The sequence below is a fragment of the Empidonax traillii genome, unplaced genomic scaffold, assembly GCF_003031625.1.
Source record: "Empidonax traillii isolate 1590-97213 ecotype Southwest subspecies unplaced genomic scaffold, ASM303162v1 scaffold771:size604852, whole genome shotgun sequence".
Lineage (NCBI taxonomy): Eukaryota > Metazoa > Chordata > Aves > Passeriformes > Tyrannidae > Empidonax > Empidonax traillii.
In genome coordinates, this window is record NW_020955964.1 from 457,756 (window position 1) to 484,596 (window position 26,841).

Genomic DNA, 26,841 nt, shown 5'->3' on the forward strand with positions numbered 1-26,841 from the left:
TGCTTTTTTCACACCACCATTTGACTTGCACTGTCCAAGTGCCACATAGACTTTCAGGAACACATTGCAAGGCCACTGTTTCCCCAAAAGGACGTTGCTGCTTCTCCTCTCCTTAGGAGGAATTTGTTGATGTAGATCATTATTTACTGCGAGCAAATGAAGGTGAAAAACTCAACATTATTTTGGGTGCAGGAAAAAAAAGCTATGAACATTTCTTCCAGGTATTAAAATGCATTTAAAATACCTAATAGGAAATGTGTTAAGAAGGGAACATCTTGCTTCAGTGTAACAACAGAACTGGTAGGTTGGAAGTGCTACAGCTTCTCTGCACATTATCCATCCAACTGAGCAAGTGAATCAACCACTCCATTTCATCATTCAATCCTAAATGTTTGAAAAGTGTCTTACAGTGTCCCAATTCAGAAAATACGACAGAATTATCTGTAACGTAGATACTGTATTGTCACACAGAGTCAAAAGGCTCATATTAATATGTTACCTTTTGTCTTAGATTTTGTCTAAAGCAGAAGCTTCTTGCATACATTGATCCCCTCATCATACAGATCACAGAATCAAAGTATGGTTTTGTTTTGAAGGGACCTTAAAGACCATCTAGATTTGGTTCCACCCACCTCTGCCACAAGCAGGGACACCTTCTACTAGACCAGGTTGCTCAAAGCCCCATCCAATCTGGCCTTTAACACTTCCAGGGACAGGGCAGACACAGCTTCTCTGGGCAACTTGTTCCAGTGTTTCCCATCTTTATAATAAAAAAAAAAAACATTATTTCTAATCTAATTCTATTCTCTTTTAATTTAAAACTATTGCCCCTTATCCTGTCACTACAGATATCAGTAAAAAGCCTCTATACGTCTTTCCCTTTTAAGTACTGAAAGGCTGTAGGAAGGTCTCCAGTGATGATCCACGAAAAAGATTTCTATGGCCACCATGCACACAAAAGTGCAGAAATCTGAGAAACAGAGAATTTTTTGAATAGCATCTTGATTGCCAAGTGGTTTAATAAAAATGCAGAACATGGAGTGCAAAAGCTCGGAGCTAGCGCTCTATTCAGGATTTCTGATTTGATGTTTCTGAGTACAAAATAAAAGCCTATATATATGAGGCAGAAAGACATCATGCAATTTCTGCTACATGTAGGCAATAACTACAAAAGCCAACCTGAAACAAGAAAAAGAGTCTGTTTACTTTGGTAACACACTTGGGTAGCAGGTATGTTATTAGGAAATCACCTGATTAGGTGATTTCATTACTATCTTCCAAATATCAGTAGTGTCTGATTGGCAAGCTGGTGGAAGATTCATTTCTCCTCTTGCTCCATCTCACTGCCATACTTGTGATAAGTAGTAACAGCATTGGATTTTATGTGTCTTTACATGTGTAAAACTGCTGATGCACACAGTTGTTGGAAGGCTTAGGAGAGACACAAAACAACCTTGTTCTATGCTAAATTGATGTAAAGTTCTTTCTTATGGAAAAAAAAAAATGGATCATAATCAGGTAAAAGCCCCGGAACCATGGATTAGAGGCACAATCATATACTTCAAAGTGTTAATGTTCCTAAAAGCAAAGAGCAGTTGTAAAAATAGTTTGAGATTCCTGATGTTCTCAGTCTTCGGGTCAATGGAACCCACTGTGGACACTCTGGCTTTTTTCCCTCCCTCCCTCAGCTAGATATAAGATGTGGCTGACAGAGAGTAAATGCCCTTGTAAAAGACCCCATATCCTTCTTCCTCTCCCTCCCCAACATGATGCTCAAGTAGACATTCAGATATTGAAGACTTCCCATGTATTAAAAGAGCACTCTGCAATTAACAATCATTAAAGTGCACCCTTTTGTAAAATATCATGTAGCTTTCACTGCCTAGGAAGCCCCATGACAGACTCTTTGGTTTTATTTCCCATGGAGAATAAAACTCTTTTGTCTGCCTTCTCTTGGAATGAAAACAATACTTAGGGCAAACCCTGCATCCTCTCTGGGGTGTTTCAGCACCAACAACTTAGATGATATAAAGGCATCTGGGGCCTCTGGTCCATTATGTTTTGACATTAAAGCTTTGATTTGCACAACCTTTCCACCGCAGCTAATTGCAAGCAAAAAGTGTCCTGAAATGTGCCGAACGGGTAACAGAATTTCCTGTGGTAGAATAAACCACTTTATCCTCAGTCCTACATCACCTCTGGCTGTCTTCTTGGTGGAAAACAAGAAGGACGCCAAACTCCAGTCCCTTCAGGGTTTGATTACTTTGCTGAGTTCAGCATTTCAGCCACACCAGTGTGATACGGCTGTTCATTTGCTGGACCCAGATTCTCTTTAACAAAGAAAATTTGCAAACAGTTTAGCATCAGCTGAACTATTTAACCATCCAAATAAATCAAAGTTCATATTGGTGAACCAAATATTCAGGATCATGAATATTTTGATTTTAACACATTATCTCTTTCTATACTGCACTATTCCTACTCCGTAGCTACTTGTGGAGGCCATAATCAGCATAAGCTGGTGCTATTAAGCCAAATAAAGAGGAACATTCTTCCCAAGTATGTTTTGAAGAAACCGAGGCTTTTGGGTATCTTTGTATTATTGCCACTTGCTTATGAGACAGCAAAACATCAAAGTCAAAACAACTTACTCAGCAGATCAGAGAACAAAGGAAGTGGTACAGCATTTAGGATGAGAAAGGACAAACAAAGATAATAATTCACATGGTCAACAAAATGGACATCTCTTGGGACAGGTTGATGGAGTGAAGGGGCTAGCAGAGAGAGGCAGATGATTGTGATAGATCACAGGCAGAAGAAAAGACAAGACATGCTTACTGAAGCATATGAGACCCCCAGAAACCACAACAGTCAGCAAAAAAATTGAAAAACAAACTCCTGGCCCTTTATTAGCCTGTTGCTTTGCCCAAAGCTGCAAGCTAAGTGTAATAAATAACCAAACCAATCAATTACGATGCTTGAAATTAAGGCTACAGCTGAAGCCACCAGCTGCTTCAACAGTGTTTGTTAAAAGCACTTTCACAGCAGCCCACAGGCTCTTCTGCCTTCTCCCCTGTCCTCTCAGAGCTAAGTCCTCCAGGTACCACTTCTGGCCTGCCAATTCCTCACTCCGGTAAAGTTCCTATATAATCCAGGGAATGAATAAAATAGCGACTGTTTCACAGCTAACAACTGATCTTGCCCTGAACAATGAATAAAGAGTTTTTCAGAATGGAAGCTCAACAAAACAAGGTAATGATCACTACTATGAGCCTGGATTTACAGCAAGCACAGAGGATAAAGGGCAGGGAGGCAAGACAGAAAGTCTTCTGGGCTTCTCATTTGAAAAACCTATCCAGTTTCTTGACACTAAGAATAGTCCAGGTTTTGAATCCACATTTGTGTAAGGATGTCGGAATATTTGCTTAAATAACATGGGGGAGCACACATGTTTTGGAAAAGATAAGCTCCTCTGCATAGCCCCTCCATCCTCCGCAGCTCACCTGTACTGGTACTGGGCTCCATCTGGTAAAGTTTGGTTCCACTACTCCACTGGTTTCTGTAAGCACCTCACTGCACTGGTGATAACAAAGCCAACACAAGCTAAAAGACCACTCCTAGAAGGGAGGATGGCTTTCCAAAGCCCCCCAGTGTAGCATAGGGGAAAGGAAAAAATGGGAAAAGTGTGAGAAGGAACAGCTGAGATGGACTGATACCATAGAAGAATAAAAACAAGAAAGAACGGAGAGGATGGTGAGAAATACAGAATGAGAGAAGGTTTGGAAAGAGCAAAGGAAATCTAAACAAAAAAGTAAAACAGATTTGGAATAGGAAAAAGAGATGGAGCTCAGTGATGGAGAAGACATTTATATAGCTTGTTTCTTTACTCTCCCCTCTTGTGTGGAAACAAGCATAAGATACATGGTGGTTACATATTCCTCTTTAACCTTCTTGTTTGACAGTCACACTTCAAATAACTCTCTAAGATGCCTCTAAAATGATACCTGAGCTTTGCTTTTTCTCCTAATTGAAAAAAAAGAGCTGAATTCTACCACTAAATTACTCAGGGCTAATTTTGACTCAAGTAAATGTATTGCTTTCACTCCTGTCTCTGGAAGAAACTTGACTGTAATTATCTGGATAACTGTCTCTCTGAACACTGAAACCATATGATTTCTGTAGAAGTGGCAGAATTGACTGTTGCAGAAATAATCATATTTTTGTGACATTCCATGTTATGAAAAGGAGCCTTTCAGCATGAAATAATCACTGGTTTGTTAATCTTCAACAAATCACGGAAGAGGTACACAAGATTAAGGAGAATGGAAACAGTAAAACAAACATTAAAAAAAATAAATCAAACGGTTTGTTTTTCTCTTACACTGCTGTTCCGTGTGCTGGACAAGGCTTCTCTGTCCTAGCATGGTAGAACACAACAACACAATGAAAGCTGAGGATTGAAGAGCTCTCTGGCCCTACTGGTTTGGGAAGAGGGCAAGAACAGCAAGCTGGATGCGGTATGTTGTAGTGCCCTCTTTCTTTGTATGGTCAAGTTGAGGACCAGTCTGATCCAAGCTGTTGTTCATCTAAGGGCATGGGACACTTTGAGTGCTGCAGTGATTTAATACCCAAATACCTAATGGGTTCACGGATCTGGAATTGAGATCTAGAGATCCCAGTGGTTTGTAGAATCATGAGTTCACTTCATTTACACATACAGACCTGGGATACTCAGCCAGTCACTGTGAGGCAAGGAGACAGGGAGTCCTGCAAGGCCAGTTCTTGCATGGACTTTGGCAGCTACTTTACAATCAAAAACTCTGTACAGTGCTCTGTGTTGTTTCTAGTGTCTGAAATTATTTCTTATAAGTAAATCCTTTTCTTCTGTGGCTTAAAACGCTCACTCAAGGAATGGAAAACCTGAATTCAGAAATCGTCCTGTGCTCAAAGGAATGTGAGCTTGCACACCAGGATGGGACTGCAGCCAGGTGGGAACAGAGAATCCTGCACACAGTGCTCTCCACAACCCAGATGGATTAGGGCTGCTGTACAATTAGAAATTAAAATTAACAGGTCACAGAGAAATGGAGCCCTAAAAGCAGCTTGCCTGCACGTTGTTTAAGGGAATACACTCAGCCTGTGGCTGGGAGATCCTATGGCTCTGCTTCCTGGCCTGTTGATTTATTTGACACAAGAACAATAGTTAAAAAAAATAAAAAAGCCATCAGGAGGGATATTTAGGGTAATGCTCACTATTGTAAATTCCCCTTTTGCCTCCCTTCCTGGCTTCTCAGTGATCCACCCTCAATGAGATAAAAAGGTTTACAAGCCTCCCTCACAGACTGGGTTTGAAGACACTTTGCTGGGCTGGGCTGCAATTGCTTTATCCTGAAAACTGGACAGTTTATATCCACCCATCTTGAGTGCAGGGGTTAGGAGGAAGGACTTTGATGATAAAACAGAGCAAAAGCTGTATTGTGTTTGTTTGTTTGGTTGGTTTTTAGGACCTCAAATGTCCTAAAGTAAGAGGCAGGGGCTTTCATAGCCAGCTCAATATAGACAAATGCTACAGGATACATTCATGCACCTGGGATCATGCCTGCTGCCTGACTCTTTCTGCATGTTCAGAGCTCAAACTAAGCAAGTACCAGATGCAACTCTTTTGGAGATAATTCACGTCTCCTTCCTCCCTCAATCAAAATCACCATGTGCAAAGGAGGAATACCAATGATGGAGATCTTTCTATCTCTTGAAATTTTGCTAGCAGAGCAGGAACTGCCTCTTGGGAAAACACAGCATTGTGCTAATCACCTGAAGTCCTGGCTGCAAACAGTTACTCGCTTTCATTTAACACTAACTAGTTATTCTTTGACCCCGCCTGACTGAAGAGCTATATCAATGATTTCCAAGATAGAAGCAGATGGTCTACTAAACAGTATTAGCTTCTTCTTAGAAGAACACTTTATAATTTAATTTAGTTCCCAATTGCTCTTAACAGGGAAGAAAAAAGGCTTCCAGCTGAAGCATCACACTTCTTTGAAACATTCAAGGAAGTTACTAGAAAGACACTATAAAATAAAGCAGTTAAGCTCCATGTTTGCTCAATGCAAAGAGTCAGCACTTTCCATTCAATGTCTTCCTAATTACCCCTGGGGATCAAAGACTTTCAACTGATTGCCTGTCCATTCAAACAGCTAATGGATGATCACCAGCCCCTCCAGTGCTACAACAGCTTGTAATTTTTTCCTGAAAAGGGGAAATGCAATTTTAAATGGGCATATTTAAATATTTTTATGGTTATTTTATGGGGGATTTTTTTAGGTGTCAACCTATAGAAAAAAAATAAGACATAAACATGGAAGAGCTTATCCAAGGAGTTGGCTGCTTAAATACCATCAGTAATTTCCTTCACTATCTACACCAATTTGAAATAGAATGGGAAGCTGAAACATGGACCTCAGCAACACTTGGCTGTTATTACGTAGCTTACTGCACCAAAGAAACTTATTTCAGCCCTCACAGCTCTAGTAAATTTGGTGTTACACATGCTCAGGCCTGTCTCAGTAAAATAATATTTCCCTTCTAGATACCCTTTCTGGCAGAGACCGCATTACCATAAATATTGCTGAGATATTTCTTCAAGATCAAAGTCAATTATAGGATGGTCCCACTATACCTCTAAATGAAGTTTTAATTTGTGCATATAATATTAGAAATAATGGTTTTCCCATTGGAGTACTCACTTCAATTAGAGAAATGAGGACAGGCAGCTCTACCAGAGGGCCTTCTATCCTGCTTCACATTTACTAAAATTCTGGGCTAGCCTGTTGTGGACAGCGTGTTTTACAAATGCCCTTTCATTACACACATATAAACTGCGAGGTGCTAATTAAAAAGGGTGTAATTTACATAAGTAAATCAACCAGCTCCCACATGCTTCCTTCCTTGTTACCTTAACCTGATAATGGTCAGAAAACCTGCCTTCAAAAATTAATATAATAGTTTGCCTAAAGTCTAAAAAACCACAGATTTCAGTGCAAAAGTCACGAATATCTGTCTTCTAATAACACCCCAGCACAACAGAGGTGGGATCAGAGTTTAAAACAAATATTTCAGTTTAAGCTTTCAGATTTAAATATTGCTGTAGAATCTGATGTGTGAGCTGATCTCTCGGATGGCTGCCTGCTCATCTGTCCTTCTGAACACAAACATGATTTTATTACAGTAAGACAAGTAAATGTCTTTGAGAGCAGTGCTTGTGTTTTGATCCTTAAAAAAAAAATACTGAAAATCCTGAAAACTGCATTAGTGTTATTAGTCACCTTCGCACATTCTCATAGCACTGGAGCCCCGGTTGGGCTGTGCTAGTTGATACAAGAAAAATTAACAAAATTACATTCTCAGAATCCCTTGATGTCCAAAGCAGAGGTTTAACTTGAGCTTTACTTAGCGTGAGTAAATCTAGTGACTTCAAGAGCATAATGGAGGTACTTTAAATTCAGTACAAATTTACACATTTTGTAGATCTGGGCCGGAGTGCTCATCAGCATTGTCAAAACTGAGCTCTAAAGCAGAATCCTATCAGCTTTGTGACTATTTGAAGAGACATGAAAAAATTTAATCTACACGTCTTCAGGAGCATCTCATTGTTTCATTGCTTTGGATGACAAAAGCACGGATATGCTTAAAGCAGGCTTCGGATGTTTAAATTTATTTTCTACTTTTTCATTACATATACTAGAAAAACAGATTGTTCCAACAGTTGATTTGGAGATGGGGGGAAAAAAAAATCCCTTTTTCCTTTCCTGTACAAATGAATACAAATCCACAGTCTGAGAAAGCTGATAAAGTGGGTGACACAGCACAATTAACAACACAATAATTTTTTTCTGTCCAGAGACCACGAGCAAAATCCAGCACAATACTTTCAGATGTTATAAATCTAAGTGAATGGTTCAGATCAGTTGTGAAAAGCTCTCTCAATAACAAAACTTAGCACAAACTAATGATTTGTTCCCTTGGACTTAGAACTAAATTCAGCACTTAGGTTAAGGCAAGTGCTAGCAAACGCAACCCACAGTGTTCTCCAAAAAAGACCTACAGTCATCTTTAATTATACCTAAAAAAAGAATTTACTAAAAAAACCTCAAAGTTCAACAAGTCAAGCACCCAAAAGTGAGCAAAGAACAGAATTAAGATTGCTTGTGTGATTCTGCATTAGACCCTGTATACATATGTACTCTGTAATAGCCTTTAATTCCCTCATCACAGGCTATTTTTTTTCCACTGGTCCAATGCTGAGCAGAACAATTGCACAGAAATTGCCACTCAACCCTGGCAACTCCAGCATTGTAGCACGTTCAATTGCTTTCTAGGGATGCCATATGTGCAGCCTGGTTGGTAGCAGTAGGAGGGGGTTGGAAAGGGAAAGAATACACTTGGTGAAGATAGTTTTGCTACTGCATTCTAAACAGATTCATACAGAGCATGTGTGAACTCAGATTTTCTAGTTTTGTGGTAGTCAGCTCTGGGAGGATCAGGGATGTGATAAAGCACACACCACTGCTTGTTCTCCCCACTAAAAAAGAGGTGTCACAATTCTCCATTACCTCAGCACTTCTGCAATATGAATAGAAAATAACACTGGATTCAATGGTGAAATTTTGCCTAAGTGAGTGACCACACTAGCAGCAGGGATGCAGACCCCTACTCTTACAACTCCTACGAGTCTTTTTAGGCTACAGAATCACAGAAATTTTAAAGTTAGAAAAGACCTCTAAGGTCATCAAGTCAGACCACTAACCCAGCAACACCATGTTTACCACTGAACATGTCCCCAGTTGTCACCTCCACACATCTTTTGAACACTTCCAGACAGGGTGATTCCACCACTTCCCCGGGAAGCCTGTTCCAATGCTTGGCAACCCTTTCGGCGAAGAAACTTTTCCTAATATCCAGTCTAAACCTACTCTGGTGCAGCTTGAGGACATTTCCTCTCCTCTCCTCAGCCTCCTTTCAGGCTGTTACAGAGTGTGACAAGGTCCCCCTAAACCTCCTTTTCTCCAGGCTAAACACCCCCTGCTACCTCAGCTGCTCCTCATCAGACTTATGCTCCACCCTTCACCAGCTACATTGCCCTTCTCTGAAGATGCTCCAGCACCCTAATGATTTCTTTGTAGTGAGAGATTCAAAATGTTCAGTAATGGTAACTTAGGCATGATAATTTTGTTTCATCATTAAATACAAGGGTATCAAAGTGCTTATGCAGGGACACAGCCCACTGCCTTGTCCCTTCACCCCCAAAGACTAAGTTGATATTAGTGAATTAATCAGTACCAAGCAGTGTGACTTGATGGTCTATGACATTTATTTGTTAGAAGGGACTCTACCATGACTTCGGCTCTGGTCAGTCAATACCTTCTGAATTCCTGTGCACCATGTTCAGCTAGCAAGGACCAGAGATCAGTCTCAGAGATCAGATAAGTTTGGGTCTGACCATTCATAAGACTTTAACAGTATAAAAATGTACCCATTCTGGAACAGCTGGATGCCCAGGATGGTCTCACATACATGTTTCCCAACCTGGAGTTGCCCATGATGCAGTCTGACTGGAGAAGGTATACTGTATAAATTAACTGTGACTGACCACCTGGATGAATACTGTTTGGAATATCATTATGCTTAGATTGCGGGATTTGTACTCAGGAAGCCCTTTTGATTCTTGATTTCATTACAATTTCTGCCATGATTAAAACAGACTCTGCTCCACTGGTAGTCCAATTAGATTGTCTTTTGAAATAGAGTAAGCATAGCCATCATCTCTGCTAATTGACTGGTTTTGCTCTGCTTTTAAAAGAGTCTCTTTGCATAACAAAGTGATGCTACAGTTGTACTAGGCAAGCAAGGTGTGATGCTGCTGCTGTGTCATGTGCTATCATATTTGAAAACATCCAACATATGCTGTTCTCATCATCTTTCTAGGCAAAAGCCTCTGACTGCAATAAGGACAGGCTTGGAAGTTAGGGTATGATAAAACCAAATAGAGAGGAAGACAGGAAAAGCTCATGATGATGGGAGAGTTTATAGGTTTTCAATGAAAGACAAAGATTCAACAACCTCTATCTACTGAGCATTGAATTCCAGTATCTCAAAGGGAATGTGTAAGTGGTCCTTTTGGAGATTTTAAGTTTCAGTAAAAAAAGTGTTTGAAATATTAACAGAGTGGGAATAGAGCGAATCGGACCTTTTGTTCATTATTTTACAGATCATCTAGTATGTTATCTGGGCAGTATACTTAATAACAACACTTCACCCCATAAAGATGTATATCTACCACATAGCTCAACTTTAACTACAGGTAAAAACCTCAGAAAATGCATCACTGCATATACCCAACAGAAATGTATGATCAGGCTGCAAAACAGGTTTTGAAGCCATCTTTTAATTTATGCTAGAAAAGGGTGGGAGAGAAACACTAAACTATAACTGAGGAATATTTTTCACTGTCAGTGACATCTCTAATTGAGATTACTCTACGACTAGTTCCCCATAAAAATGTATGGTATTTAAAAACACTGAAAAAAGCCCATTACAGGAAACAATTCTTCCTGTCTCCACTTAATTGCAATTAAATTATGTTATTTCACACTAATTAGTATGAAGTAAAAACATGGACTCGAGGAGAACTCCTTCCATGAGATATTAAGATCTGTAAAATTGATTCTTTTTCAGCATCTGTGTGCAAAGGTCAATCGAAGCTGTGAAATAAAGATTATAGCACCACATCTGTGCCACTGTCATAAAGGCAAGGCCAGCACTTCTGGAGTCAGCCTGCTGTTATTTTCTTTTCTGGGGGCTTATAGCAACTGTAAAACCTCACTAAAAGCAACTGATAAAAAAGCTTATGGGCTGAGAGCCTGTATCTTACCATTTAATAAAAACAGATGGAATTAAATTAATCTCTCCTTGTATTAAAGATTCTCAATTTTACAAAAGGATCAGGCATCTAAAGGGCTAACTAATGTGTGGTTTCATGGTGCACTGATAGAGACTCCCAGATCAGATGAGCTCTCTGGATACACAGCCTCAACCTGCTTTCGACTAGTTAAGGAATCAGTCATATTGGTGAACTACTTCTAAATGGAAGGCATTCTCCCAATGATCCCACAATGATGAAAGAGGATCAGACTTCGACCAAAGGACCTCTTCATTCAGTGTCAAAATAAAACAATAAGCAGAAACAAAAAAAAAAAGTAATAGATAAAAGCCCAGAACAATAGGGAAACAGAGAGTAATCTATATAAATCTAAAACCATGCAGAGAGGTGAAACGAAGCTGAGGACATAAAGAAAAAATACATGGCTTGGAAAAAACCATAGAACAATAGAACACTTTTTTAAGTGTACTGAAACCTAGCAAACTCATCAACAATATAGCTATTTACCTGATGGAGACGGGGAAATTGTTAATAATGTTATAATAAAGGTTGAAATGTTCAGTAAGAATTTTTGTTCTAATTATTGAAAATAACTACAATAATGCAATTAATTCACAGGAAATAAGGTTTTTTCCAGTCTATTAATAACCAGGAATTATATTAAACTACATCTATTCAAGGACAAACATTTTTAAATCTGCAGGCTCATTTAACTTTTACCCAATAAATGATATAGCAGAAGAGGAATCTGACTCACTGATTAATACTGAATCAGCTACCAGAGATGATAGTGTACAAATATTTAAGAAGGGAAAAGAAGAGGATGCAATTCACTTGGATTGGGCAGTCTGACCTCTATTACAGACAAAATAATGGAAAACATAACACAGAATTAAACTGATAAGGAATAAAGAAAGTGAATGTGGTAGCTCAGGCCAACAATATTGCTTTTCTGAAAAACAGATCTTGAAAAACAAATAGTCACTAATTTTTTGACAAGATTACAGTTTAGTTAAGACATTTGATTTAATTTCATTTGATTAAAAAACCAAGCACTTTCCAATGGGAAAGAGCAATTTATACACGTACTTAAAAACTAAGAACTTAGTATTATCATTGCTGGTGAATAACCATCATATGTTACAATTTCTTGTGAAATTCAACAACTGACAGTCAACCTGAAATTATTCAATGTTTACATGAGTGTTACATAAGTAAATATAAAATCATGGATCACTAAACATGTAGATGACTCAAACACTATTCAAGTGACAAATACAATGATGAGGAGAGAACAGACAAATAAAAGAGCTGGGTAGTTTCTACATTTGAATGATTCAAACAAAAAGCATCAAAGGCCAGCTTATACACTTCAGATAATGGATAACAAATTGTGTCCGTGAAATGGGACGCTGGCAACTGAAAAGCAGAGAGTGAAAATTATTTAAGGAGTAAGCAAGAGAAGATGCCATATAACAATATTCTAACGTAATTTTTACAGCCAAAACCAGCTAATGAGATCCTTACACATGTTAGTTGGGAAGGAACTGAAGTAGGTTTGTGGCTGACTGTGTAAAAATGGTAAAGTAGCTGGAGTTTGCTAGCCTTCAGTGTCTGAAGAGGTCAGCCTACATGACGTGAGAGTGTTTATGGATTTTAACACTGAAAATTGAGAAAAGAATTTTAAATTAAAATTATGGGAATCCTCATAATTCTTCCTGTCTCCAAGAAACACTAAATTTATTGAAAAAAGATGCCGACTTGACCAGAATCTTTATCACAGTAGACTTTGAAGAAGTACTAACCACTTTGCAAAGCAGGAATTTTGCTGCCAGGTTCAGAACCCATTGTCATTTTAATGCTTCCCAGTATTAATATGCCTATGAGGAGCAACTGAGGGAGCTGGGATTGTCTAGCCTGGAGAAAAGGAGGCTCAGGAGAAATCTTATCGCTCTCTACAACTACCTGAACGGAGGTTGTGGCACTGTGGGGGGTCAGGCTCTTCTCCCAGGCAACTTCTGACAGGACAAGAGGACACAGCCTCAAGCTGTGCCAGGAGAGGTTCAGGTGGGACATCAGGAAGAATTTCTTCATGGAAAAGGTAGTTAAGTGTTGGAATAGACTGCTCAGGGAGGTGGTGGAGTCACCATCCCTGGAGGTGTTCAAGAAGCTGGACATGGTACTTAATGGTATAGTTTAGTTGACACGGTCATGATCCATCAAAGGTTGGACGAAATGATCTTAGAGGTCTTTTCCAATCAAAATGATTCTGTGATTCTTTCAAAAGCATCTACATCATGGTGCATTTCTCCAATCACAACACTTTTAATATCAGGTTACAGATCTTACTTAGATCAAAACAGTGAATGTTCTTTAACAAAGTTTCTATGGTGAGGTTTTAATGCTCACCTGAATGAACTGATCTTCACAAGAACAGCTTTAAAGTGGGATCTTGTACCTTTATCACCTTTTTTTAAAGATGCGGATAAATCACTTGTACTTCCTTTACTCTAAATTATAAAGTCAACAGTAGCTGCTATCCAAACATACAATGGAAAATTCAAAGCAAAAAAAAGATGCACCCAATCACTAATAATCAAAGAGCTCTTGCTGACTTTGCAGGTGACAAAAAATAAAAGATCTGAGTTATAATTCATACCACCATGCACTTAAAACTGGAAAAAAAGACAACAAAACAGGAGGGAATGTAAGACTAAATATATGCCATCATGATTTTAATTTTCATAGAATCCTAGAACACTTTGGGTTGGAAGGACCATCTAGTTCCAACCCATGGGCAGGGTCACTTTCCACAAGACCAGATCGCCCCAAACTCCATCCAACCTGGCCTTGAAAACTTCTAAACCTACTCTTTCAGTTTAAAGCCATTAATATAATTTTGTGTCTTTCACATTCCTCTGATAACTGCTCTCTCTCTCTCTGTGTGCACGCACGTGGAGAGCGAGATGGGGGAATTTTACTAAAGTGATGGGGCTGAAGCATTCCAGTGATTCCCTATTTCATTGTGGATCTGGCCCAGCAAAGTCTCTTTTGCCAGATTCCCGCAGGTAGCTTTCCTGAGCTCACTGCTATTCACCAGCTTCTTGTAAGCTTTACACACAGCAGCTGCTCTCACTAGTTCTCTACCGTAGTGAAGTGTGACTAAGGCTAACACAGGGCCCTGTGATCTTCCCATCCCTCTGCTACAGAACAAAAGACGCAAAAAGACTTCTGCAACTCTGTGCACTCCATGATTACACAGAAGCTCGGGTTGATGGCATCCCTCCATGAGGTTGAGATTATTTTCATGTCTTAGCCTTGCTGAGATAATTTACAGAGGAAAAATTAGGAGCTCAACAACAAAAAAGATCATTCAAGACCGGATTGAAGGATCAACATACGTCATTATTTATATTTTGTCTTCAGTCAGGTCAATCTCCAGAACCAAGAACATATAAAAATATATGAAGACTTTTCCATGGTTATTCTAGCTCCTGTTGCAGGCAGTGGGTGCAATGTCAGTGACTCTGACTGTATTTGAACCAGTGCTAAAGGAAATGGAGTTGCTACAGTTTAAGAGAAGCATGTGCACGAGAAGAATAAGGCCTATATTTCTCAAATGCCATGGTGTATCATTTAAGCTGTACCACTCAGTGATGGAGTGGCACTAATCATGCTTGTCAGTATTTTGTATAAAAAGAGCCAGTTTTAACAAAAATGTGGGGTTTAATAAACCCAACATATTCAAGTTCTACTATAAATGATAAAATGGTAGTGCTGGGTCCCTCTCAACCAGTGTCCTGAAATTTTATGTTTCCCAAACATCTATAGTACAGAAAATATATTACTGGTAATACTACAGCATCTTTTAGACTGGATCTGACATTTTTATAGATAAGGGATAAAATTAAGTAAAGGAGACCCACAATTACCATGTGAACTGACCACAGTGATTTTCTGAAAATGTGAAAGAACCAAGAAAAGTCCACAAAGCTCCTGATAATGTAAAGGTTTTGCTAGATGCTAGAACAGATTGCTTAGTTCCCATTTCTGCCTTTTACCAAAGACAAGACAAAAATAGAAAACATTGAAAGATTTTGATTTCCAGTCCTTGTAAATCAAAAGAACAAACATCAAGAGTAGCAAAATAGAGCTTAATCTGGGATCAGAAAAGAAATATTAAAGCAAAAAGCGAAAGAAGCTTGTTGGCAGGGTAATAAATTGCTTTATATTTTAACGTGAATAAAAATCTTAATATGAAGTTATAAATGTAGGATCTGTAGATATGGATCAGGTTTAATAATTAACTTTTCCTGTGGATCTCTAGTGGCATTTAAACACTATGGTAATTAGTATACTATACATCATAGCTAACTAGTTAGATTGTTAAGAGCTTTGGAGAACTGCTTTAAATTGGGTTTGCTCCATAGCATCAAAGAATCATGGACAAACTGAGCTAAAGTTGGCTTTTAGGGTGATTCTTAGACAATAAAACAAAAGACACTTTATAAACACATCATAGTCCTAACACACTTTTACTGTCAAAGCCTTTTGCCTGCAGCAAGAAACACTGTTCTTTAAGTGAAGCTGCATCTGTACAGAGTTCAAATGAACACAGAACTGAAAAGTAGAGAGCTCTGACTCCAATAAAAAGGAATGACTGTTTTGGCTTCATAATGTGTTTTCCAGCCCTAACTTTAATCTAAATCAAATGCCCATCTCTCTTGCTGTTCATGCAACACGACCACAGCACATGCTTAAGTATAGGAAAATTGCAAGTGCCTAACTATGTCAAATTGTACTTCCATCTAGTCTGGAATATACATCAGGTAGAGGATAATACCTCCTGTTCAAGCGGGCAGAAACTATTCTCCATCACTAATTAATTTAGAAACTGTTCCATGGATCTAGCCAAACAGCTGCTGGGCATGGAGGTCTGGACAGGCAAACAGGTCTTTTCTGTTTCTAAACTCAGAAATCTTCCTCCTAAGCAGGACAGCAATGTCAGAGATTCTTTACAATGCTCTCCTAGCAGGTCTGGCATCTACCAGATACAGAAACTGCTGGAAAAGTTTTTGGATAGCAACAGACCTCACAGTATTAGCTCTGCCATAATAATCTTGCTAGAAATTAGCCCCCCAAAGCATGGTATATGGACCTTGTGGTATATGGACCCCATCACGCCCCAGCAACAGCCATGAAAATCTTCCTTGTTTAGCTGTCTATTGAATGGACAGTCCTAAAACAGGGGATTTAATTTTAAGTGATGTCTCCTCATGACCTCTTAGAATAGCAAATTTGCAGGGCAGTTACAAGCTACTCAAAGACGCCTTTGATTTCAATGGTTCCATCATTTTAATGCTAAAGCCCTGATCTACCCCTGTTTTTCTCTTCAGTGCTCCCACCCCACAAGACAAGCTTCTGCCAAGATTTGCATAAGCTGTGTATGCACGAAAAACTGACGGGCATTGTTGCCACTGCCTCACTGTGGTGCCTGAATATTTGAAAAGGTGGCAACAAGTCAATCAAAAGCCGCTTAATTCAAATGAAAACTAGCTTCTGATGTTTAATACACTCTGTTATATTTTGTTTGCCATTATCTCTTCAGACCAGTGACTCACTCAGCCCTGTAAAACCTTCAGCTTGATCACAGTGTGGACACATGATACCAGACATTCAGCTGCCATGGACGTCTACTAATGTCTCCTCTCCTCTTCCTTGAAACAGCTCAGTGAGATAAATGAACCTCAGACTGTTAAATGCCATAAAGACTTACATAAAATAGTAGGAACTCTGTCTTTTAGCCTCAAACAAATGATTTAGTAAGTGCTCCAAATGAATTTCAGAAATGAACTGGCTTCAGCAAAGAACTTCAGAAGCGACCCAACGCCTTGTTGTTTCCATGCAGCTCTGCCTGCCTCAGATGGTTGCCCATCACAGTTGTGTCTGAGCATCTGTCACACAGCAGGGTCTCTCATGTATCTCTTGACAGAGATAGCTCCACACACTTTTCTGCAGGAAGGTAAGACCTGCAATGTGCTACTATTCTAATGCAATATTCTAATATTCTAATAATAGTGCAATATCCTAATAATTAAACAGAGGATGGTGATGTGCCTGATGCTGTAAGGAACATCCTAAAGGCCGAGATCCTACTCTGAAGGATTGCCATTAACCAATCAGTGTACAAATAATTAGATTACATGCCAAGCCACTGCCATGGGGCCTGATCCAAAGCCCATTCACTTAAATGGGAGCATTTCCAATGACCTCAGTTTGCTCTGGAGGATAAAAATGGTCATTAAAAAGATAATTTCTGTGGTTGTTTTAACTAACAAGAGCAGACAGAAAGTACTAAAGTTCCCTGCACTCATGAGCTGTTATATAGATTAGACCTTGTACTCATGATTAAGTTATACCTTACCATTCAGATTGTCCCCACGGCATCAAAAAGGGGAAGATACTGCTTAAATGAGAAACAGCATCTGTAGGAAAATGCAACTATGCAAATATAGGAGGGGAAAACAAAATGGGAGGAAAAACAGTAATTTGTTTTGTAAACAGACCAGGCTATTCAAAAGAATAAACACATTCCTCTTAAGAATTGCGCAGTTTATATCAGAATGCAAAATGTCTCAGCTTAACTTAGTGAAAGGACAAACATTTTGACTCCCTGATTAATTTTTTTTCTTTTGGGTTAGGTGATACGAATCTCATCTGCAACTTGACAGGATGTAAAAAATAATTACAAATGAAAAGGTTATTCATAATTTTTAAATGAGTTAATTAGTAAACCCCGCCAGAGTCACTCATTACAGTAATTAATAATTGATTATACTTGAAATTAAACACAATTTTTCATCAAAATCTAATTAAATATCTGCCTTTTTGCTTGTTGATTAGAACACTGGGTCTGGTAGAGACAATCTTTGCTAAATATGTTTATGCTGAACTGAACCATCGAATTTGATTTTTAATAATTGATAGTTCCTTAAGAAATTAGTAATTATGACCCATAATTACAGCAGTTCAACCTGATCAGCATTTCTGGCACCTTGCCAGCCATCCATGGAGTCTAGTGAATGCCACAGAATTCATCTGAATGGAGACAAGAAAAGGATGGGAGGGCACACAGTGGACCTACCTTTTAACAACACTGTGATTTGAAGCAGGAGCGTGATCTTTGAGAACTCTGAAAAAGGGAGTTCAAGAATACCGAGTGGCAAACCGAACTCCTCTCAATCTATCAAACAACACACATCTCCTCCTTCAGAATTTACAGGCACCTCTCTGCTGAGTTATAATGATTCTCCTCTGACACACTGAGATAATGTCCAAAGGAACCATGTTCAGGGCATAAGGAGAACATCAGACAAACGAGAAAGGCGAGTCCAAATGTACATAGCAAATGATGAAAATTGACTGCATATTTCATCAAACTGCTGCTGATTTAATGTTGGTTAATTAATCATTCCTGCTCCTCTTACAGGAGACATAAAAGTGACCAGAATATGATGCAAGGTAGAAGTGGAAAAGTATCAGTCATTAAAGAAGTGTACATAAAAGGAACATAGTAAAAGCAATCCTTTGTGGTAGTGCTAATTATACTCATGTGAAATAAAAGCAAAAATCTTTCAATCCAGACTAAGATTTGTAATTCTAACCACAACCTTTTATAGATCATTAGTGTACAGGAAGTCACAGTGAAATCAAAAAGACTCATTTGTGCCATGAGAAACAGACTTTTTTACCCATGATCACATCTAAAAGTGTCTGACAACTAGAGCTTGCACCACTGACAGTTTAACAGAGAAGTCTAGGAATGGACTTTTGTAAGATATAACACAAATATCAAATCTAACTGAAGAAAAAGTAATAGTAACACTCCAACTTTACAGGCTTAAAAATACAATTCTCACTTCTAGTAGTTCAATTACTTTTGCAACATACAGTAAGAATGCTTTTTTTTTGCAATGAACACTGACAAGCCTCACAAACAAAGGAAGTTCAGATCATGCACAGTGCAAGAAAAATCCACTGCTTCTCCACCCAAGAAGCAAATTTTACCTGCTTCCCCTGTTCTAAAAAAGGCTCTGTTAAACAACAACGTAAACCCATTCCTTCTCCATCCTCCTGGTCAGCCTATGAACTGAACAATGTAATTGCTTTAACGTCATTGAAATGGATGCGTCACCAAACTATGGAACTAAACCACATTTTTGTGTATCAGAATCTTGGTTCTGACCATGTCCCTTAAAGGTCAACTCCCATGGACATGGATGTGACTGGGACTGGGACATAGACTTCACTGCCTGTTTTAATGGGCTGCTTAGAAAAATCCTGGTGGGTTTGTCTCACTCCAGGTACACTTTCCTGTGCAGAATGTAAACAGTCCATGACACTGAAGGGAGCACAGCATATGACTCATGTTTTACTAAGCTCTTCTGGCTTTATGACATATGTTAAACTCCCTACCATAACACTGCATAACACTGCAACCACAATGAAGTCAACAGAGGCCTTATTTCCCCACCACTTTGTACCACAGTCTTGACCCTTTGCTTCCCAAACATTAGCACTATGGGAGGTTTGTAGAGAAATAAAATAAAAAGAAGAAAAACAAACAGAAACGAGCTTACCTATGAAATAGGCCAGCAGGATCACCAGCGTGACTGAGATGACAATGGCACTCAGAGCAGCACATTTCCAGTTACAGTACTTATAGGGTTTCTTCAGGTTAAAGGCAGGCCTAGAAAAGGTACTTCTGGGAAGGGGCCTAGGGGGAGGTGAGTACACAGTGCTGGACGTCAGGGGATATCCCGGCGACGTTGTACAAAAAAGGGGAGAAGTGCCTCCAGGTTTGAACAGGAAGTGCCTGAGGGAAGAAAGACCAACAGCAAGTGACTCCTCACACAAATCGATGCCAGGGGAGACATGGGGTGGGAGAATGGTAACTGCTGCTGGGACGAGGAAAGCAGCTTCACACAATGCTGGCTACGGACATGAACGGCATGCACAAAAGAGAAGAATAAAAATCAAAGGCAAGTCACACAGAGAAAAGGGAAACAAAACCAGACAAAAAGATCACAGTGCCAACAATGCCACAGAGAACTCTTCAAGGGTAGGAGTCCCCTCTGTGGAAGAGCTGGCATTAGAGTGAGATGAATACCCCAAGCACAGCTACGGCAGACTGGTGGCACAGGCAGAACCGGGAGCCTGCTCACACTCCCACGGAAATGCCCTACAGAGGCTGAAGAGGACTGTAGGTCAGATTAAAGAGGGGGGCATTTATCAATTCATTGATCACTGCATGAGAGCGTTTTTTGTGTGGTGTCGGTGAATGGCGATGGGGAAAGAGAGCTTAAGCCATTCCATAGCACCCAAATTGTCACAGAGGGGAATATTCACACTGTCCCCACATAGTAAATTTAAGCACTGGACAACGGCATGGCTAAAAGCATCAGAGTCCTGTGTACTGCTAGTGGGGAGAGGCACCTGCTTCCAGACAGCAGTCCAGAGCACCTTAGTTTGATGCCTACCTTTAAAAAAGTGTGAATTACTGTCAAAGACAACAGCATTTCCTGTCCAGTGACATTGGGAGGTACCATATTTTGCCCATTATGACAAACACAGCCTGAGCGCCAGCCTATGAGCACCTCGTGTGAGATTCATGAAAGTCAGCACAAAAAGAACACACTGAAGTTCATGAGTTCCTGAAATGAAATGTCCCAATGGAATCTCTGTCCATGGGAATCCTAAATGAAAAACCTGATTTTGGTGGGACATCATGATGTACAAAGCATTCAAAATCTGGGAATGAAACCTGGGAAACGGATCTGACTCATCTATCACCAAGCTGATGTAAAACAAAAATGCAGCTTGTGAGGACTAAGAAACAGCCCCAATGCACTTTGCACATTCTGCCATGGTTTATGGGGCCAGATTTGCAGCCAGAGCAAACGCAATCAGCATGGATCCTTGAGAGTCAGTCAAGCCAGTGGCTAATATCAGATGAAGATGTGACTGTTTTCCCCATGAAGTCACTTGTGTAGTCACAGCAGGAAATGACACATATAGAAACATCACCATGCAGAAAAGCCACCACTTTGTGCAGTAAAAAGCAACACATAATCCGCCAAAATAGATGTTTGCAGTACTACAGCCATGGTTTTATTGTTACTCTAAGCATGACTGCTGAGCATTAGAGAAAGATCCTTTATTTCTACTAATGCTCTACATAAAAAGATTGATTTTACAATAAGTCAGATACTATCCTGTGTTTTGAAAAGTATTTATTTAGACAGAGATGTATCTGTTCTGAGCAAAGAGGTACCTGCAGTGTTCAAGTACACCAAAAAGATCTGTGAATAATGGCTACCGAATTGCAAATTGCCAACACAAGGTTCAACAGTTTTGGCACTAAGAATCAAATTAAAAGTTGATTATAACTTAAAAGTCAAGTGATCAAAGGGGAGGTGAACATGCCAGAATGGGTGGGTAAATCAAACTCAAAGGCTTGGCTTATGTACACCACTAGCAGACACTTGTCAGATAAGGCATGTGGAAGACATCAGTTTAACAGTGAAGTATCAGGCTGCCTGCATGATAATGGTTTAAGATTTTTATGAAAATCAAATTGATCTTAGTTAATACGGGACTTGAAATTGCTGTAGGTACTTCTTACTAATGAAATTACTTTCAAAACAACAAGGGAAGAAAAAGCAAATGGCATGCTGTGGCTCACCAGCATATTAATGAGTCTGCCATTAATATGTACAGGACATAATGCTCCAAACCCCAGAACTTCATTTTTACAAAGCCATCTTGGAAGAGGGCAGCAGTGGTGTTGCCTTTAAACATCACTGATATGACCAAATGCTTTCATGCAAGGATCATAATGACTGTACAGTAAACAGGAAGACCACATAAGTGTCACATACCCATCATTGTAAGCACCGTCATGTCGGGAGGAGGTGAGAATGTCCATCTCAATGAGGTTGTCCTGCAATGTCTCTAGGAATGTCTGCTTTGCTATGTTTCTACATATATATGGAAACATGAATGAAGCCAGTGAGTCATGCATATATGAAGTGTGATCTTATAAACCACAATGGTTATAGTGCAGTTGTGAATGGAATTAGAAGGATGGACCATATATTTATATGTATAAGACGCTACACATATACATATATAGCTTTTAAGAATGTTCACTTCTTTATATATACACTATATATATGCATATACACACATATAAGCACACACGCCCATGTGCATGTATAAAAAAGAGTTGATGTTTTTGCTCATTTCACATTATTTATTGCCAGTGATATATGAAACCTTCTGAACTGCTGGATTCAAAGGACTAGATTTCAATTCAGCACAGCTGTAATCTGGTTATACTCTCCTATCTATGTTACTGTTACTCTGAAAAGGTACAGCACAGCATCTATATCCCACTTTGGCCAATACTTTGGCAGCACACTTGCATCTAACATGCTTATGGATATTTAGCAAAAATCTGCTACTCCTTTGCTTTAGTTTCAGTTTTGTATTTAAAAAACATTTTAGTTTCCAATTTGATTAATTTGTTTTCCTTTGTGGAGCAATAACTTCCTATTTAGAAGTTTCAAAATTCAAGTTTTGCTCAATAAGAGTATTCCAATGAAAGTCTCTCAGTGATAAGCAGATAGGAGCTAAAAACAGGTTAAGTTGTAACCCAAATTCCAATACCAGAGTATTTGCTATAATCTGGCTTTAAACAGGCAATAAGCAAGATACCTAGGGCCTAAACATGAAAATTCCTGGTACTGACCTTGCACACAACAGCGGCATTTTGCAGTACCTGTCCTCCCCAGCACGAATCACATTTTAACCTATAAATGCTGAACTGTTCTGTACTTTTTGAGGAGAATAGTAGAACATACAGAATTTAGTCAGAGGCACAGCTGGGAACAGACTGTGTCTTTCTCACCTTCAGGCTTGTTTCTTAAGACCGGGCAAAAGAATATTCTTCCTATGATTTTTTAAAAAAAAAACAGTCCTGATTTTGCCCATGTCTGTTTTTAGCATCAAAACTGAACCTAAACCTGAATGTGAACAAATCCCCTGGACAAAACTAGCAAAAAACCCCCAAAACATAATAGCATTGTGACACTTTATCGCTTATGCAGAATTAAAGCTTAGAGGATGTAACTGACATGAACTCGAACAAGAATTCCTCTGTCAGTGAAACTGGACTCAGGATAACATGCTAAACCATGAAAAACCAGTACTGTCACATTATGCAAACCTTGGTACTGTCTCTACTAAAATGTCCTCAACTTTAATTTTCGTTCTTAATCCCTCCTCTTCCTGCTGCTTAATGCCAGCACTCATTTAGCTCAACTCCCTGCTTTTGGAGGCCCCCGGGCTGCTTTGATAGTACAGATCTACTCCTTTATCTAAGTAAAAGTGAAGTGACTCCTACTCATAGCTTTGGAGTAAAGTGGATCAACATGCATGAGCTGTGTGCCATAGCACTTGAGACATCAATCCATCCCCAAGTGTTTGCGGCTTCCTCACATTCCCTGGGAATGCAGGAAAGGCTGGATGCTGAGTTCAATGCAAAAGAAGCAACATATGTGCATGCACTGAGCGTTTAATGGGTAAGAGGCAAGGCTTCTAGCAACACACCAATCAATAAAAGTTCATCAGTAGTTAAAATCAATGTCAAATTGGTTCCACGAATTTCAGTTGTGGATTGTCAATAAAACAGAAGAGGGGAGGGTTATATAATCTCATAATGTATGCATCTGTAACAGAGAGGTCGCTGGGTCACCAGGGTGACTGACGCATGACTGTCCTCCTCACGGAAGGCTGGACAGGGTCTGCTCCCTTGGAGATCACCTGTGAATTGCTGGCTAGTTACAAAACACTCTTCTTCCTCATTAGGAGCTGTGGTAGCAGAAATCTGACCTTACATGGTTACCACACGAAATTTCCTGGGAATGGAAGTCTCCTGAAAATTGCTGGTTTGTCAACTAAATGTCCATCTAGTTGGCATTTATTTGTTCCCACAAGGTCAAATGTAAAGGAACAGAAAGGAGGCCACAGAAGAAAGAAGATCGAGGAATAAATATGGGGGGGAACTGACTTACCTGACAGGAGTAACTGCTGAGCAAAGGTCTTCTCATCACAACCTTGATAATACATGGCTTTTAAAGCAACAAAAAAGGGAGCAGACAGGAAAAGAAAGAGGAGAAAGGAGAAACAGAGAAAAGGGAGTAAAGGGAAACTAATGAAAAGGAGGGAGAGAAGAGGAGGGGCTCTTCCTCTTGCAACATATAAAATTCTCAGATATGCTTATCCTGTCAGTTGTATACTTGTGCTACACTTCTCTGCTTGCCTTTGCAATACAGTAAGGAAATTTCCAGGCAGTGACAAACCATCCTAAATTCCCAGTTCTGAATACTGCCTGGAGTCCATGGCAGTCAAAATCAAGTCTCTTCAAATTCTGGGCTGCTTAGAGTCCACTAGTGTAGGCAAGTTTCACAGCCTGTGACAATCCCTGTTTAAAAGATGCAGCTTTTTCTTCATGTTTTCTCTCTCTCTCTGTTGACCAATATGGGATTAAAAAAAACCCAACGGATATTCAACAGAAATACAATTCCATTTTCGACATGAGATTACTATAATCTCCTAACTTCAAAAGCCTTAATTCTTGGATTAATGTCTCTGGGACAGGATTTATATTTATACATATTAGGTATTTTATTCTCTTAGGTGATAGTCTTTTTTTTTTTTTTTGGTTCTAAAAATCTTTGTATTGGGGCAGATCCACTTCATGGAAGAGGTGGAATTGGACATCTGAGTCTGCTAACCAGCTCTGAAGCTTGGTCTTTTACGTCTACAGAATTCCCACTGAAAGAAATGGAAGACCTCTGCATGTCAGAAGAGTAGACTGTCAGAGTGGAAGAGCTTAGTCACAGATTTACTGTTCATCTATGCTCCACAGCCTTCTCGCTTTATGACACAATAATAACACATTTTATTTTCTTAATGCAGTATAAGTAAAGAAACAGTCAGTCATGCTCATTTGCTATTTGGCATAAAATTATACATTATTTTCTAACAGACTTGTTGTCTAAAGGAACACTGGGCAAAATTATGCCATTTCAAGCAATGTGTTGAAAGCCTCAACATCAGCCTTGAAATAACCGGTTCTCTACCAAATTAATAAAATGGTTGGATTGAGGATTAAGCACAAATGTCACTGATCTGTGACGCAAGTGAAATCATTAAATTATGCAGAAAGTGCTCTTCATGCAGGTAGACCTCCAACTTCCAGTCTGACAGCAATAATGTGACCAATCCAACCTGCAGAAAGAGCAGTCTGCTTCAGATCCTGAAAAAATTTCACCCACAATGATTTCACAGAGAATAAATGAGGAAGGTCTTTAAGGATGTACTAATTTACAATTTAACAGGAACAGTCCAGGACTGGCCAGATAATTGCTCTCTCTGTGAACTCCTGCATTCATAAGACGTGGTAGAGTTGTCTCTCGAGCACTCTCTGTTTACCACCAAAACTGGACAAATGGAGGCAGGATGTTTACAGCAAAGAGTTTTTATCTCTGACATTTCTCCACTGCTCCAGTAGCAAGGACGTTCCTTCTCAGTTGTAAGGTGGTGGGTGCTGAGACACCGCACTCAGATGTGAGGATGTCCTTGCACTACTAAACCAGTATATTATCTCTTCTACAAAGAACTCACAATCCAGTTTAGGAAAAGGCGCAGGGTTTCTACTGTAATTAAGGAGCATTATCCCAAATGGGAGTGGTGCCTAAGTTTTTCTAAAAAAAAATTTTAAGAAGAAATAACACATAAAACTCAATGCTTGGGTATACATGCTTGAGAATTAGTGACATGATATAATTACTGAAACTGTTGCCAAATCACACTTGAATTACTTGTTTATAATTTTGTCTTAATCTTTTGGATCCAGTTCTTAGTTAAGTCTTCTTAATCAAGCAGTCACAGAGAAATTAATTATCTTTAAATGCCATAAAATGTAGTCTGTTTTGGAAGTTTCAGAGGGCCAGCAGACATAACTCATTCTCAAAAAGATTGAGGCGTGCTCATTTTTAAAAACATTCTTTTAGCAGAAGTTGGCAAAAGTGGGTACAGTTTGTCCCAGGATACAGACACAGCTATCGCTGCTCTCAATGACAGTTCCACAGGCAGCAATGTGACAAATTTGGCCTCCGTCTCAGTTTTCAGTTACTGTATGTTTTTTGCTGTCTAAAATCTTGTTGATTTGAGAAAGTTGGACAAATGAAGGAAAAAAGACAGCTAAGTGCACCATGTTTTAGGCTTGGAAGACTTCTCTTCATACAGAAAAAGGCACCATGTAGGTGGGCAAATGACTCCAGCATCCCCACTGGCTTCTCAGCAGCAAAGGAAATGGTGAAGCAAAACCTCAGGAGAATACAAGTGGGACAGCAAGTAGAGGCACTCACCATGGATGGGAGGAATGAGGCTGAGGTAGTATGGGAACTCTTTTTTCCAGAACCTGCATAGAACCTGAACAAAGCTACGAACTAGAACAACTCAGTGCACACTTATCACACCCTTCATGTGCTGCTTAGGTGGAACAGAACTTAGGAGCTAAATGGAAGCACCCTGAACTGACTGATGCCCTGCTATCCAGTGTTTCTTGCTTGCTGAAGCAATGTTGTAAGACAATAAAACGCAGCAGCTGACCTCTGCTTATTAGGTAAAACAAGATCAACTTTTCCTGAATGATGTACTGCGAAAGTACCTGCTTGATGAGGCACAGCCAGAAAGCTAAATCTTTTCAATATACTGACTGATTTCAGTTTTTTAAATAGGATATTGATTTATCCTACCACATAGGAAGAAAAGAC

At 39.4% G+C, this 26,841-nt stretch overlaps 1 protein-coding gene across 1 annotated transcript in view; it reads right to left on the minus strand.

The window, feature by feature from the left end:
* Positions 1-26,841, minus strand: part of TENM4 (teneurin transmembrane protein 4) — a 268,706-nt gene that overhangs the window by 190,477 nt on the left and 51,388 nt on the right. The window contains exons 4-5 of the mRNA XM_027901301.1: positions 21,877-21,975; positions 19,576-19,811 (exon numbers count right to left, since the gene is read on the minus strand). Of these exons, the coding sequence (XP_027757102.1) occupies positions 19,576-19,811; positions 21,877-21,975 (335 nt within the window). The remainder of the gene's footprint in view (positions 1-19,575; positions 19,812-21,876; positions 21,976-26,841) is intronic.